This window comes from Panulirus ornatus, chromosome 30, assembly GCF_036320965.1.
Source record: "Panulirus ornatus isolate Po-2019 chromosome 30, ASM3632096v1, whole genome shotgun sequence".
NCBI classification, from domain to species: domain Eukaryota; kingdom Metazoa; phylum Arthropoda; class Malacostraca; order Decapoda; family Palinuridae; genus Panulirus; species Panulirus ornatus.
Window position 1 is genome coordinate 6,465,001 of NC_092253.1, and position 17,281 is coordinate 6,482,281.

A 17,281-nucleotide genomic window follows, 5' to 3' on the forward strand; every position below is an offset into this window, starting at 1 on the left:
AGGCGAGGACGCATTTGCAAAATATAATCCCATCACTGGAGTCCTCCTCCACCCCACTCGGGGGTACATTATCCCGATTTCTAAGTGCATTATGTTGCGTCGGGGAGGAGAGGCTGGGTATCGGGTGGAACTTATATGCCGGAAATGGGATGTCCACAGCCTACTACTACCCCTCACCCCTCATCCGTGCCTCTTGCTATAGCTGACTCGGAGGAGTTTGGTGCACCGGGGTGGATAGCGAAGACCTGAAGATGGAGGATAAAGAGGAGGAAGTGATGGAAGAGATAGTGGATTGAAACCACAGGGAACGAAGAGATAGAAGAGCCAGTGAATCGAAGCCGCAAGGAATGAAGAGACAGAACAGACAGTGGATAGAAACAGCAAGGAATGAAGAGACAGAACAGACACAGGATAGAAATCGCAAGGAATGAAGAGATATAACAGACAGTGGATAGAAGCCAAAGAAACGAAGGGACAGAAAGGACAGTATTCCATAGAAGCAACATGGAATGAAGAGATAGAACAAACAGTATATGAAACCCACAAGGAACAAAGAGAAAGAACTGTGTGGTGACAAAAAAAAAGAAACAAGGACAAAGCATGGGAAGAAACGGATAACACATTGAAAATACAGCAACATATGGTGATACAAAAGACAAGAAGAAGCATTGCTTTCAGTACATTTGTAAACCGCTAGTAATGTTGGGTAATGCCTCAAAACACACATAATGGTATGGCTATATACGTATTCTATAATGCAAGTGTGGATAAGGGTGTGAATAATTAATCTAAGAGCTAACAAACAGAGGAATAAGTTACTTTAGGTCAGGAAAGTGATTTAAGTGACGATAAAAGTGATTAAAAGACTAAAGGCACAGGTGAAGCGAGGAGCGGAGATTCTCAATAAGTACATCAAAGAAGAGATGAATGCCTGAATCTTCTCTCCAGGTAATGGAGATTCAATCCCAAATGGCGGCTCGAGGATGGAGTTGAGATTCCAGGTAATAACCTTTAGCACTAATATCCCTCTGTAATAGAGGATTAACTCTTTGCTTATAGCCGAGATACACGTACGTAAGAGAGGCTGAGAGACAAGGGTGACTGTTATTACAACTAGCGGGGGTAAGAGAGTGTTATAACCCCTAGATTCGCTAATGTTTATAGTCTCAGGTAAAGATATAGGCCTCTAGATCCTTCAAGTACCTGCCACTCCCGGTAGTAACTTATGACTAGATTAAGGAGGAGGACATAAAGGTGGGCTGTAAAGACAGATTACCGGGACGTTTTTAGGCTGATCCTTCTCTCTCTCTCTCTCTCTCTCTCTCTCTCTCTCTCTCTCTCTCTCTCTCTCTCTATATATATATATATATATATATATATATATATATATATATATCTGTCTGTCTGTCTATGTCTATCTCTCTATCTATCTATTTATTTATTCCTCTCTCTCTCTCTCTCTCTCTCTCTCTCTCTCTCTCTCTCTCTCTCTCTCTCTCTCTCTCTCTCTCTCTCTCTCAAAATACAAACGTCAGCAACAAAACATTCAAAAAAAATATTGAAGAGAATATCACACATCACTATTCCGCTCTCGAATTCAGTGACGACAGCAAACAAAATAAAAAGAAGTCAACATTACTCCACCAAAACTTGGGGAAAATGTTTTAAGAATCCGGTAATGAAACTAGGCCAAAGGCGGCTGTAAAGGCTGGATCCCTCCGAGGAGACCTATAAAGACAGCTGACCGAAGCCTGGACGATGCCTGGATCGAAGCAGCAGCAGCCAAGCACCTCTTGATCCAGTTACAGATCGTGGCGCCACTGGAACCCAAACATCATCTCTTCCAGGAACATGAAGAAATGCGTAATGATTATCTGACGGCCCTACTGACCCTGGCAGTTGATATGACCAAAGCCCAATCAACCAACCAACCAACCAACCAACCAGCTAACCAACCAACCAACTAACCAACCAACCAACCAACCAACCAACCAGCTAACCAACCAACCAAGCAACCAGCCAACCAACCAATCAATCAGTTAACCAACCAACCAACCAACTAACCAACCAACCAACTAACCAACCAACCAACCAGCTAACAGCCAACAAACCAACCAACCAACCAACCGGCTAACCAACCAATCAACCAGCTAACCAACCAATTAACCTACGAACCAACTACTTTCGGTAGTGCTTTGATGCAAACCTCTCATTAGCTCATTAGCCAAACGACCAATCAAATGGCATCACTTGACCCAGGGTATACGAAGTGATCAAGACAAACCATGGGGTAGTTAGTGGGGCTTGGCTGTGGATGGTAATCTCTGGTTCCAGTACTTCAATCATGGCAGATAGGGATTGGGTGTGTGCAAATGAGGCCATTGTTCGCCTGTTCCCGACGCCACTTCGCTAAAGCGGACAAGGCAGTTTGGTATGAAAAAAAAAAGGACTAAATATACATTCACCAGAAATAGTGTTTAAGTGCCAGTCTCCCAAAACACATCCAGAAAGTTTTCCCTGAATTCACAAGAGGCCCAGGGCGATTCGCTGTGGGAGAAATATAGATATATACTTGTTTATTTCGACGATTTCCCTGAGGTTTCCTTATGGCTTAGGGCGACAAACTTGCCGGAAGGAACGGAAGGTGAGTGAAACGCATTCAGAGAGAGAGAGATAGAGAGAGAGAGAGAGAGAGAGAGAGAGAGAGAGAGAGAGAGAGAGAGAGAGAGAGAGAGAGAGAGAGAGAGAGAGAGAGAGTAGAGAGACAAACAGACAGGAAAAGACATGGACATAGAATGAGAGACGGACACAAAAGTTATAAAACAGAACGAGGTAGGGTACGAAAGAGCAGCATTACATCAACGTAGTAAAAACGCTAAGACATATCCACGACTTCCTTGAAATCCCTTCGAGATCCAGGCTTGATCGCTGAATGGTTATGTCTTCGTGGTAGACCAATGTAGAGGCGAACTCGAGCCTGAAGTAATTCCCCATCATATAATTGACGACCCTAAAGGCTGTTTCCGGCAATTTAAGTCATCGATATCTGTTGGCTATGGAATATAATGAGAAATATGATATATATGGGAGGGTACCAGAGGAACTGGGCAGCTAGAAGGGCAAATTCTTTTTTCTCTTCATAGAAATATATATATATATTCTTTTTTTGGAGACGTTGTAAAATAGTGGTCATAGAGTTATATATTTCGATGATCCGATTTCAACGAAGACATTCTTTCGACAATAAGGACCATATGTGCCACATTATTCCCAAGACTTTGAGCGTTAATGCGACTCTTTTATTCCTCTTTCTGTGACGATAGGAGAAGGCAGTGGTGAGCTATATGTCCAAAAGGCTCCAGTGCACGAGATCTCCATAAATTAGAGAAAAAGTGAGGACCATACATGAGTTGGCTGACCAGCGTTGATCTCCTCCTCCGTTTCTTTTGGCCCTAGAACAGACGGCCTGCAGTAGATGAATCCAAGTGCCCTGGACACGAGGAGGCAGTGTGACTCATGGCGTATGACTCACCTTTGCAAAAGAGCACCATTTCATATTCATGTCCAGAAGGATATGTGGAGGTCAGTTCTCCTGCCGACGACGCCACTGCCTTAACGAAGACTCCTCGAGTCTTGAGAGCTTCAGATCGACGGCCTCTGCTGGTCCAAACTCATAAACTTTATCTAATAAATCAAAAACTGAAGATTGATGACGCTTCCTAGAGACACACACACACAAAGGCAAATTGGTGTGGAAAAGAAATCCATTTTTCTTGGTAAACTTACGCCAGACAAAATCTTCGATGGGCAAAAAATGGACTTTTATCAATCCACTGTTTATGACAAAAGGTTGGAACACCAGCTGCCGAAACTCTGGTGATGACTAATGCTCAAACGAATCACAGCGGGAGAATGACACTTGAAGGTTAGGATCTTGGTGTCCAGTCGGTACGATAACTAAAGGTCTTCCTTAGATCAGATCCTCTTTGCAAGAGCTTATACAAGGTGTTGATCAGATCTAATCCTCTATATAATTTCATATGATGCTTCATTTTCGGCGTTTATACTCATAAAAAAGTGATATTCCATGTAAATAATCAGTCTACTCCAGTTCGTTACTTGAGCGATTTGGTGATATTCAAAGGTCAAAACTTCAACCTGGGTGACGGTGAAATGTCTCACTTTAGCTGTTTCACTGTTTCTTCACTACGCTTTCTGTTCTCTTCCCTTGGGCACTTTCACTGTCTTGCCATCCTTCTCGTGTCCCTTCAACACGTTTGCTGGTTGAAGGAGTTTGTATATCTTGAGCGCGTTCACTGCCTTACCGATCTTGTGTAGAACGCTTTGACTGGCTTACCAATCTTGTGTAGAACGCTTTCACTGGCTTACTCATCATATGCCGGAACTATTTTTTTTCACTAGTTTACCGACCTAACGCCTCTCGAACCGAGTTAATGGCTCACCATCTTCGCTGAATAACCGTACTTCTGTCCTTCGAACAGTTTTATAAGGCATCTATCATCCTCAAGGATTACTATCATCCCTGTCATAAAAAGTATACTCAACTCTCATCTCGTTCCTAGAACAATCTCCCTTGGTCAATTACGCACCAGTCCCTCCAGGAAACTTAAAACACTCGAACACCCTCACTCTCCTTCTTCAACACTCCTTAGCAACAATCTGAAGGGATTTTGTTTTCGAAGATATTTCTTTCATACGGATTCAGCTGATGTGCCCACCTCTCCGGCGTCGTCTTGATTTCCCTTGCCGCTTCGTTGAAGTCGGTTTATCCGGGACCTTATTGGAGATTTCGATGTTTGCATGGCCGGTAATCCGGATGCCGAGTGGATACGTGCCTTCTGAGAATATCGTTCGTGTCAGGATAAAATATATAAGAAGGAAGTTGAAATTACGAGGAATACTATTATATATATATATATATATATATATATATATATATATATATATATATATATAAGTCTTAAATTGACCCCTAAATAGGAGGGTCATGAAAATCCTACTCAAAATCCATCCTTTAAGAACTACTCTCGACTCCTACTGACTCTCCAACTTACAATTATACTTAGCAATCTTCATAGCAAACATCTCTCACCAAAGAATTAATAAGAGAAAGAAAACTGGAATTCGCTATTTTACAAGAGGAAAAGAAAATGGCGAGGGTGATAGTGATGTGTCTTTTTGACCTCAGGATTCCTCCGTGGGAGGAAAGGGGTGGAGGAAAGAAGGGCAGAAAGAAATCCAAGGCGTCGATCGTTTGCATAGGTAGTGGGTACCTGGAGTCGGTGATGAACTTAAAAAAAAAAAAGCAAGTCGTTAAGGCCGAAGTAGACTTGAAAAGAATGTAGTTGATGCGCAGATAGCCTGGGCAGTAATAGGGGTAATAAGATATCGAAAATAGATTATAAAATGATCTATTAGCATGAGCGTTAACATGCTTAGTAAACACTGCTAGGAATATACTATGAATAGAACTAAAAGGTCTCGAGAGGGGTTTATATATATCAACCCAACACTCTACCATCCACATAGTACTGATGGAGAGACACAAGCCTTCAGTACAAGAGAGGGATATTCACATGAGCCATCTGCTTCAATACCTTGTTTACATCTTTATGGATTAAGAACTCAGAATACCATTCCTGTCCTTGCCCTAAAGGTAAACCTCGTTATAGACTAATATAACTCCTGTTATCCTCTGTTACCTTGCGTTCTCACGACGCCCCCACAGCAACGCCAAGGACACCTCCAAAGACAGTACTAGAATATATACCACACTGCTTCGGAAACTCTCGAGAGCATACGCCTCCACGCCTGCGTATGCTGGAAACACTCCGTGCAGGAGCGTAGTATTCACGACTCTGCTGATTAAGTCCCCCAGAGACCAGGTCAAGAACATAGGATCTATAGCGCTGCTCCGGATCCTAGCGAATCCTACCATCGGAGGTGGTGCAATACGTAGATTGCACTCAGTCAGTTCTGCAAGACTGTCACGAAGGATTCTACAACACACACACACACACACACACACACACACACACATTTTCAGCTTGAAACAGACTATCAATCCCATAATTATGAGGGCTTAACTCCAACTGTGTCCTCCACTAATACGCTAATTTTGACTGGATTACCAAATGGATATTTCCACCAAGCGAAATTACTCTTCTACAATACCCTCCCTCGTTGGGGGGGTTCCACCAACCAATTCTAACCAGAGAAACTGAGATCATAAGTTAACAGATTTACATAAAATGATGAATGAATTACGAAAGACGCTCCGATTCTCAAATATTAACATAACTATGAGAGAAAAAAAAGTCGTTTATGATTCTATAAAAATCATTTGAAATATGTGATCAGATGAATATCTTTTGTGTGTGAGCGCGAGTGCGTGCGTGCGTGCGTGCGTGTGTGTGTGTGTGTGTGTGTGTGTGTGTGTGTGTGTGTGTGTGTGTGTGTGCTTTCCTTAGAAAATCACTTATCTTACCCAATCTGGGGAACGTTTCGTTCTCTGAAACACAAGACGTAATCAATCCAATCATCTAATTCCCTTTACGCAACGAGTTAGCCTCCAATCCTCTTTCTTGACATACTCTATACAGTCCCTCCAGGTCACTCTCTACCTTATGCAAGATAAACCAGTCTGGTTTGCCTCGTCTTCCCGTCATTCCCAGGACATTCAATTTTCATAAACTTTCCAGGGAGAGAGAGAGAGAGAGAGAGAGAGAGAGAGAGAGAGAGAGAGAGAGAGAGAGAGAGAGAGAGAACCTTTAACCAGCACTGGAGGTGTATTGGGGTATATATATATATATATATATATATATATATATATATATATATATATATATATATATATATAAGACGCTAAAAACACACTTCCACAAAATCACCCACACTCATTAGAAAGACATACAACCCTATATACCTACATACACCTTACGTCTCCTTTACCATCTCAAACCATCCGTTCTTCCCTTTATCCCCAACCTCTTCCTCCTCTCCTATACCCATCCTATTGATGGGGGGGGGGGGGGGGGAGAGCCTACTACACACACCTTAGAACTCTCCTCATCGGCACCAACCACCACCACCATCACCTTCTTCCCGAAGACCCCCCGACCCCATGCTCACAGTGTAAACACGGGAGCGGACCGACTCAAGACATATGAATGGCGGAAGGCGAAGGAGGTTAAATGCGATGCCGATGCTTCTGCCTTACCCCTCTCGTGCTTCATGGGGGGGTTGGGGGTTAAAGGTCAAAGGTCTCTGGAGTCATCCAGGCATGGAGAGATGCGAAAGGGGGGGGGGGGGGAAGGAAGAGGGGGAAGGAAGAGGGGGAAGGAAGAGGGGGAAGGGGGGTGGCCTCCTCTCGTCGACCTCCTATCCACAGCTCCATAACAGGCAAAAAGGAAAAAGATACGAGAGTCACTGTGAATGATAAGAGGGAAGACATCCTCCCATAGTGTTTACCAAGCCAAGATTGTCTGGACGTCGATAAAATTCTATAGATTCATTTCTTATATCATCTTTTACAAAAACATTTTACAGTTACTTCGTATATTCGTGCTTACTCACATTTTTGTGATGATTTCTTATATTCTTTTCTTACTAAATCCTTTTACAGCAATATGATAACACTAGCAAAATCTATTGCTGGGGTAATATATAGACGAAAAAGGTTCCTACCAAATATACCTCTTTATGTTGTCTTTCGTGGAATTCTAAGGTTAGGCTTCTGACCAGCAACTACATAGAAAAGCAATTCGTAGTAAAGTCCAACAACATGTCAACAAAAATATGCAAATTAGTTCCCCTGGTTGTTGATTCCCTCGCTTCAAAAAAGAAAGAAAAGATTTTCGAGGTATAAATTCTCTATTATTTTCAGTCAAATAGAACATGTTTTGGATGCTGATTTGATAGGCGATGCTTCAGATGTCCAGATATAAAGACATACTTTTACCCCAGCACCTGGATATTTGGGAACATTCTGTTCAACTATTGGACATTTAGGTTCTTCTCAACCTTCTAGTCTTTGAAACATCATCTCAATATCTTGGCCTTTTTTTAATCGGTACTGGTTTGAGAATTGCTTGTCTTCAACTCATCAATACTGTTAACTCTGTTCACAAAGTTTTAGCCTAAATTCTCATTCATTTTTCTTAGCAAGAGCTTAGAAAAAGGAATTATTTCTGTGACAAGAGGATATGTCAAATCCCTTCCACTGGTCTCAAGTTTCTAAAAAAAAAAAAATAACGTCTCGAAAGTTTATATACATAACCTATGAAACTTTTAAGTTATTGCTTCCAATTTCTGTATTTGCCAATGTTTATACAATATATTTATTGGTTTGCCATCTTTCACACTTGCCTACCCATCCCATAGATTCTTACCTCCTCCATCCCACTTTCTTTTCCTTCCTTATCATTCTCTCACTTGCTTCAACTCAAGTCTCTCTTTCTCTTCACTTACAAAGCTACATAAGTAATAAGTACCGATACTTGTGGAAAACTAAAGTATTTTACTTAAAAAGTGTCTCTGCGTCATAGTATAAAGATTCTCTAAAGAAAATTCAGATAGCATAAGTAAAAGTAACTGTTAAGAAAATTAAAAAATTAAATCATTATATAAGTATGAATTAACCGTTTAGAACATTAAATGACTTGTATATAAGTATAACGCATGTTAAGAAAAATATACAATTAAAAGTAGTATACAGTACCTGTTTATATCATTACTGCATCAAAAACAAAAATCATGTTAACAAAAATAATTTGATTAAAAAGTATTAAGTAAATGAAAAAGTAATTGTCCAAAGAATTCCTTTAGTGGAAAGAAGAGTGACTGAAATTATGAAGCACTCGTTCAGAAAATTACATTACCAAAAAATCAAAAAATATCTACTCAGAAAACGCGTATTTTATTATAAAGTATTACTGTAGTATAAAAAAGTGCCTTAAGTAACCCCTCCTCGCCTAGTCCTCCTCCCTCCACCAGCTATTACTGCCCGACTTGTGAGTGTCTTTAGCTAGTGATACAAGTCCTCCTGGTTCAACTAATTACTCAACCACGACCAAGACGGTCGTTAGCGCTTTCCCCTGCAGCACACGCGTCGTGGACTGTGAGAATAGACGACAGATAGATAGATAGATTGATTAATAGATAGGTAGATACATATAGATAGATAGATAGAGATATGAAAGATAGATAAATGGATAGACAGACAGATGGACAGAGAGAAGGGTAAAGATAGATTGACAGATAGACAGACTGACAGACAGATAGATAGATAGATAGATAGATATAGATAAACAGATAGTGAGATAGACAGATCAGAGGATCAGCCATGCAACAGCTGCACAGGAATCATCTCTCCTGATTTTTCAGTCAAATCCACAAACACGAATTTTGGTTCATTTTACCGTAGTCTGTCATCACAGGAGCGGAAAAAAGAAAATGGAAAAAAGGTTCGCTACATGCACAGACCTTTAATAAATCCTTCGCTCTTTCTTGCGCACCTGACGACATAATTAATTCTCTATCCCCCCCCCAACCACCCCATCCCACAACCCCTATCCCTCATCCTCCTCCATCTTCTACACACACACACACACACACACACACACAAACCGTGCATGTTCAGCGTTGCTGACCATGATTTATGCCCAATGACCGGCCGGGTTCGAGTTCTGGGACCAAGAGCCAAACCCAGCTGTTCATCCTGCCTCACAACTAGCCCATAAAATGCGTAGCTGGCGTCGGTCGGTGTGTGTGTGTGTGTGTGTGTGTGTGTGTGTGTGTGTGTGTGTGTGTGTGTGTGTGTGTGTGCAATAGTGCAATATGCAAGGCTAAGAGACGAGGCAACATGAGTGTAAAACTCTCTTCCTATAACGCACAAATGATAATCAACAAATAGTAATCACAAAAGTAATCGCAAAAAGTAATCGTTGAGACCCATTTCTTTTGGAACCTTAAGGTAACTCAAGTTTCAGTTGTTACCTTGCGTTTTCTTTGACCTGTTCGTCTTCTTCGTTCTGGGAACATACTGCAGACGTTTCCTCGAAGCCTCAGACAAGCGAGTGAACTAATTAGATAAGTGCATAATGAAATAAAAATTGGATCAAAGTTTTTGGATGTAAAACTCGAGCAAAATCGAGGTGTATATATATGCACAGGTAAACGAAAGCAATTTGACGTCATCTGAGTAAACGTTGTTTTTCTAAACGTTGAAGGTAAATTGTTTGTTAATTTTCCTTCTTTGTTTTTCTGACCGTTTGGGAGAAGCATTGCAGCAACGTTTTAATCCCATCACATTAATGTTTAAGTGAGGACAGTAAGTAATGGTTCTCTCCCATCAATGCTATTTTTCTTCTTTTGTATGTATAATCTATTTCAATTTATATATTTTTTTTTTGTTGCATTTCCAAGAATGTTCCCATATATAGTCCCACTTCCTGCCGACCTTTATTGCGATTCCCTCAATCTATCACATTTTTCTCTTATTCTTGTTTGAGCTTTGAGGTGTTACTTCATACTAGTTCGCAGTCGGACTTTCCTTCTTTCCTTCATTTCTGTTTTCCAGTCTATTTTTCTTGTTTCTTTATTCCAGTTCTCTAATCGAATAACAACACTCTTCTTTTTTATTCTAGTTTTCCAGTCGAACATTCATCCCGTGTCTTAATTCCAGTTTTCCAGTCGAAAAACTATACTCTTTTTTGATTTCCGTCACCCAGTTGAGCTTTTATCCTTGTGTTAATTCCAGTCTCTCAATCGAAGTTTCACCCTATCTTCTCCCTCCAATCGAGCTTTTACCCTCTTTCTTTATTCCAGTCTTAAGGTCGAGCTTTCAACCTCCTTCATTAAAGTTTTTCAATCAAACTGTCTTTTATATCCTCCCTCTACATTCTCATCTTCCAGTCTAAGATTTTCCATCATTTTTCATTCTGGTCTTCCAGACCTGCATTCCAGTATCTCATTCCATTCTTACAATCAACCTCAACTTCTTTTCGTTATTCACTTCGAATTCTTACTCCACTTCTTCATTCCAGTCTATCCATGGAAGTTTTACTCATCATCCCCAGTCCAGTTCCAGGGAACTATTCTTCTTAATCATTCCCTTATTCCAGGGGAATAATATTCATCTTTTGCATCTTAGTCGTCCAGCTGAACTGTCTTACTCTCTCCTTTTACATTCTTATCATATGGTCCAACCTTGAATCTCCCCCATCCCAATATTCCAGCAGTGGAACAACAATTCTCCTACGTTCCAGTTATCCAGTCGAACTTTCACTCTGCTGCACTCTAGTCCAGAGGTCTGTTTACTCTCTCTCTCTCTCTCTCTCTCTCTCTCTCTCTCTCTCTCTCTCTCTCTCTCTCTCTCTCTCTCTCTCTCTTATTCTTCAGTCGACTATGTCATACTCTCCCATTTTTCACTTATTTTGTATTTTCTAACATACCTCACTCTCCCATTGTTCTTCCTCTATATTCTCATGCACCCTCTTACTTATTCAACTCATTTTTGCATATTCCCCCTTCCTCAATCCCTCCATCCCTCCCCCTCTTTGGTAATGACATTATTCTTCCCACATCCTCTGATCACAATTACTCCTGGAAAATTTTCTTCCATATTTTCGTAATCTCATTTCCCCGCGGATAAAGCCTCCCCATTTTTTTTTCGGTTTACGTAGTATCCAATTTTTTTCGGCATTAACATATTTACATTCCAAAACCCCGTCAAAATACTACTGGTGGCAGACGTGGTAATTTTCGTATGGATTTAAAAATACGTTTATTCCAAAATTACCATAAATTTTCCCCTTTTTCATTACATCTCTCTATGGTCTTGGATGATGTTTCCATCCTTTATCTGTACTACTCGAGCGTTTTAAATATTCTACTCCAAACGAATCGAATCTGAAGGCTTCCGGCGGAGGCTCCCAATTTCTGAAACGCCTTTTGGCGAGTGTGTGTTGTTTTCTGAAACATGCAAGGAACCAGTTTATAAATCACGGTAACAGCTCGAGCATTACTTTTCCTCTCTCTCTCTCTCTCTCTCTCTCTCTCTCTCTCTCTCTCTCTCTCTCTCTCTCTCTCTCTCTCTCTCTCTCTCTCTTCCACGGCTGCCGTCCACAAACACCATCCCTTGTCCTTAGGGAAAAACATTCCCTTGGTCTCGTATCAAACATCCCATCACCCATGACAGACACGTAAAAATATCCCGGCACGTAAATCATACAACACATTGAATGAAATTCTCTCTTTATACCCAAAGCTCCATCATCGTCTATCTAGTGTGATTTGATAACGGGAGTTTTCTCATTTTTTCAATCTACAAATGAACCACTCCCATACGAGTCATCAAAGCCTACTCTCTCTCTCTCTCTCTCTCTTGTTCCGAGAACCTGCCCCTCCCTTTTTTCCACAGTGTAGGTTACCATTTTCGAAACCCCTTTATGCTGTAATGGAAAAAAAAAAAAGAACATTTCATTCATCAACACGACCCCGCCCCTTAATATCAAGTTACCTCCACCTCTCTGCTCATTTGAAAGTTAATGGAGCAAAGAGATTCCATACCTGTCAAGCCAAAGGTATAATAATTTCTTGACATGTTGATAATAGCAGAGTGTTATCCGTCAGTCAGATGAGACTTAGTGACCTGTCAATATTGTTTTGGTCTAAGGAAGAATTAGAGTCTCCTATCACTGAAACAAGGCCTGTGTACCTACAATCAAAACATGATGTGGTTACCTGTAAGTGAAGCAAGAATTGTATCTAGTACCTGTCAGTGAAGCGAGACGTGTTTACTTCAAGTGAAGTAAGGCCTGTTCGTCCAACAGTGAAGCTACTGCTTCCCTTCGTCTATCACTGGAAGATTAGTTTTAGCTGCCTGTGGGAGGGATACATCTTTGTCTCTTCCTGAAGAGAGATAGTGTCACTTAAAGCAAAAGAATCTTTTTGTAACTTTCAGGGATATAAGTTACCTTCACCAGCCAGCAGCAGCAAAATCATTTCTAACTAGACAAACTATTAACCTTTTAATCCAAAATGAAATCCTGATTTGTAGTAAAACAATATATTTTTCAAAATTACATAACAGGTATTTGACTCTTTGCTTTGATTGCTATAGAACATTTCAAGGCACTGAAAATTGCGTATATACATACATGTACTATTTCCCTATCGACAATTTCCCAAAGAACTCTTGCAAAGAAAGAGTTCTGGTGTTACCATGAACCTTTTTCCAGAGGTTCCTGCTGTCCAAGGCCACGCTACTTCCAGTAGGAGGAAAACGTGGATTCCTTTGGAGTGAGAGGTTCTTCAACGTAAATGAACCCTCAACGTTCCAGCGCCTAACCATAGGCGACTCATCACTCGTGGTGCAAATCTACAGCAGGTGGAGACCAGTAACATTATACACACACGTTTGTCTTTTCTCCCTGTCCGCACTTAACGCCTTAGCAAGGCAACGTCAGGGACAGATGACTGAGCACTGGTGGGGGAAAACCTTGGCTTTCCTCCTTCCTTCGTCCCCCTCCTTCCTCTGTGCCCTCCTCAGGAAAATAATGATACGGGATTAGGTGTTGGCAGACAGTCCCTCCCGCTCCCACCCTTCTTTGTCGCCTACCACGACACGCAGGAGATACGAGGGTAGTATATTTTCTCCTCTATCCCCAGGGATGATAGGTAAGATAGATAGATAAACGGATCATCTTTATCCCATCAACTCATTTTTTGCCTCTTTTTTAGGACTCTCAACTATAAAGTACAAAGCAATCTGTTTCCATTATGGTACAATTTTCTAATGAGTGGACCTAAGGATTCATTTCGGCTCCCAGGAGACAAAGCTGCTCCATGCATTGGCTCCGGGGCAGCGAAGGGTAAGCAAGGCCATTCCATCCGACAGTGAGGGAATCCACAGGCGCTGAAATTGCCTCGTTTTTTACCCTTGGCTGACTCGCAGGTAAATTGCTTTAGTGGGTAACGTCCCCAGATGGGCCTCAGCAGATACCCATAGTGATCATGGGATGTTTATGGTGGCAGAGACTCAAGGAGAGGTTATGGTAGGCATGGTGACCTCAGGCAGGGTTATGGGGGAGGCAAGATGTATCAATGCTAGAGAGAGGATATAAGAGACAGGAAGATTTTGCGGTTAGTCAAAACATGATGGTACAGTGCCAGTAAGGGTATGAGGAGTCACTGTGCAGTGCTATAGGGAGTTAGTAGTGGTCACACTGCTGTTCCACGGAGGTTGTGGTAGTAGGGGAGGGTAAGGGAAAAGGGTGGGTTAATGAGACCACAGATATCAAGGTTGTCTTTACTGTGGTACGAACTGATATGGCAAAGTGCTATGGTTATCATTTTATGGTATATATGGTAGTTATGGTGATGGATATCTATATATGGTCCACTCTTCCTGTGCTCACGACCTCCATGGTAAATTCATGGTACTGAAGCTAACAATAACGATAATGGTATTCATGGTAGTGTCACACGTTCGCATGATCATAGCAGCTACTGTTGCGATAGAAGTCTTCCAAATATATATATATATATATATATATATATATATATATATAGACGCAGAGGATTCTATAGCAATAATGGTAGTTACAGCGAGTGCAGTCATGATGCTATACAGAAGAATCATGAAAACCATGTTAGTTACTGCAATCATGATGACTAAGAGATTCATAAAAGTAATAATAACGAAATGGCAACGCAGAAGAAAAAGCAAATTGTGATGAATCGTGTTTGTCCTATGACAATGCGTGAGTTCATGGCAGCTAGAGAAATAATGAGTGTCCTTAGTGACCAAAAGAGGTCAAAAACGGCTGGACAATACACTGTTTTCATGGCAGAAACAGCAGCTGATTGTAGCAAACAGCAAAGTGGAAGCAGCCGCAGCCGTGAGAAAGAAAGGTCACAGGGAGACGCAAGGAGACCTTTGCATGATGCAAGAGAGACATTTTTGCATGAGAAAGGCCACGCTGCTCATGTCCTCCCGCCTTCCTTTGTAGTGATGGTGAGATAATAACAAAGGTCCTGAGACACCGTATAATCCTAAAGTAACTGGGAATCCTAAAGTGTTCTGTGCTTTCAAATCTAGGATCCTAAAACACTATAACTCTGGAATCCTAAAACTTTAACTCTGTGATTATGAAACCCTCTTAAACTGGGATTCTAAAACCCTTTAAATCTCGGATTCTAACTAAAACCCTCTGGCACTAAGATCCAAAACCATACTGTTTCTGTGATCCTGAAAAAATCTAACCAGAGAATCCTGAAATACTTGCATCTGGAATGAAAAAAACATATATATATATATATATATATATATATATATATATATATATATATATATATATATATCTTGAGCGAGAAGTCGCCTTGGCCACTGATGTATCATCATTATACAAAGCTAAAAAGGGCCTCGTCCATGACATGCCCGCTCCTCATGAACCCGTTCTTACCCTGCTTTCGCGTGCAGTAAAGCCTCAAGGTTGCAGGAACCCCACACCCACAAACGGGGTCTTAGGGTTGCACCCACACACACACACACACACACACATACACACAAACAGGAGTTGCAATGATCTTGCTACGAGTACAGAACTCTCTCTTCAATCTGTCAACAGAACGGAACTTCGTGACTAGAGTTTACGAGAAACAAGGCCCAAGTCTGCCAGGGGGAAACGAGAGGAATGAAGCTGTTCCACCCGTTTCCCTCGTCATCGAGGGACTTAAAGTGATACGAGAGTTTCTTGACACCACTAAGTTTAAGGAAACTATACTTACTACTGTAAAGGGAATTTCTCTCTCTCTCTCTCTCTCTCTCTCTCTCTCTCTCTCTCTCTCTCTCTCTCTCTCTCTCTCTCGATACGATGTAAATTCATCTCTGATTTTTTGTCTTCAGGCAAAATAAAGTATAAAACTGCTCCCCAGCTTGTCAAAAGGTTTCAAACGACATCTATAATGACTGTATGGAGGAAAAGGACAACATAATCGCATATCTCAAAACAAAGAGGGAATGTATTTACGTCAAGATCTGCCATCGCGCTTGATACATGGACTCTCAAGTATTCACAGAGTACAAGAGGAAGCAAATCTCTCTCTCCCTCTCTCAACAATCACATCACATCACCGACGCGACTCCCTCGCGTGACTTGGGAACATTACTTGTACGAATTCTATCGTCAGTCTTCAGTGAAGCTCGATCGTTAATCAAATGCCCTCACATCTACGTCATGTAAGCATCGTTTATTCTATTTTACGGTCAAGAAATCGTCGTAAAGCCACGGGTAAATCGTAAATCAATTGAGGGCAAGAGACGATCGGTCTCGCGGAGTAGAAGGCTGAGGAGATAAAGAGAGAGAGAGAACGTTACGTCCATCAAGACTGGATCTGAGGTGGAAATAAATCATACCTTGTTCTCTCCTGGTGCGGGCAGCCCTTGGTTCGTGGTGGCTCTGGTGGTGGTGTTGGTGGCCGCCGCCACCGCCGCCGTGGTGGCCCTTCTTGTGGCTAGTGTGGTGGCCGGACGCGCCGCTGACACACTGGGCTATCATCCCCGCCAATAACAGGAGGAGGATGCGGGCGAACACACTCGTGGGAGGCTTCATGTTGGCCGCGGAGAACTCTTTCCAAGTTCCAACGAGCAAGCACGCGGTCACGCTGGATTCACCTTTAACACGCAGATGAAGTGGCTCTGAGAGGTGTTCATGCTACGTCTAAGCGCCTCTTTCTTATATTGTCTTGATACTGTTTCTTCAATTATATTTTGTCTTGATACTCACTATTTCTTCAATTATATTTTGTCTTGATACTGTTTCTTCAATTATATTTTGTCTTGATACTCACTATTTCTTCAATTATATTTTGTCTTGATACTGTTTCTTCAATTATATTTTGTCTTGATACTGTTTCTTCAATTATATTTTGTCTTGATACTCACTATTTCTTCAATTATATTTTGTCTTGATACTGTTTCTTCAATTATATTTTGTCTTGATACTGTTTCTTCAATTATATTTTGTCTTGATACTGTTTCTTCAATTATATTTTGTCTTGATACTCACTATTTCTTCAATTATATTTTGTCTTGATACTCACTATTTCTTCAATTATATTTTGTCTTGATACTCACTATTTCTTCAATTATATTTTGTCTTGATACTCACTATTTCTTCAATTATATTTTGTCTTGATACTCACTATTTCTTCAATTATATTTTGTCTTGATACTCACTATTTCTTCAATTATATT

The 17,281-nt window shown here is 41.1% G+C and overlaps 1 protein-coding gene across 4 annotated transcripts in view; it reads right to left on the bottom strand.

The window, feature by feature from the left end:
• The window catches only part of jus (julius seizure), a 264,530-nt gene extending 247,772 nt beyond the window's left edge, over window positions 1-16,758 (bottom strand). For all 4 annotated transcript variants that reach the window (XM_071679660.1, XM_071679659.1, XM_071679658.1 and 1 more), the window contains exon 1: window positions 16,442-16,758. In XM_071679660.1, coding sequence (XP_071535761.1) covers window positions 16,442-16,637 — 196 coding nt within the window. In that variant the 5' untranslated portion in view covers window positions 16,638-16,758. The remainder of the gene's footprint in view (window positions 1-16,441) is intronic.
• Between the last annotated feature and the right edge of the window lie 523 nt (window positions 16,759-17,281).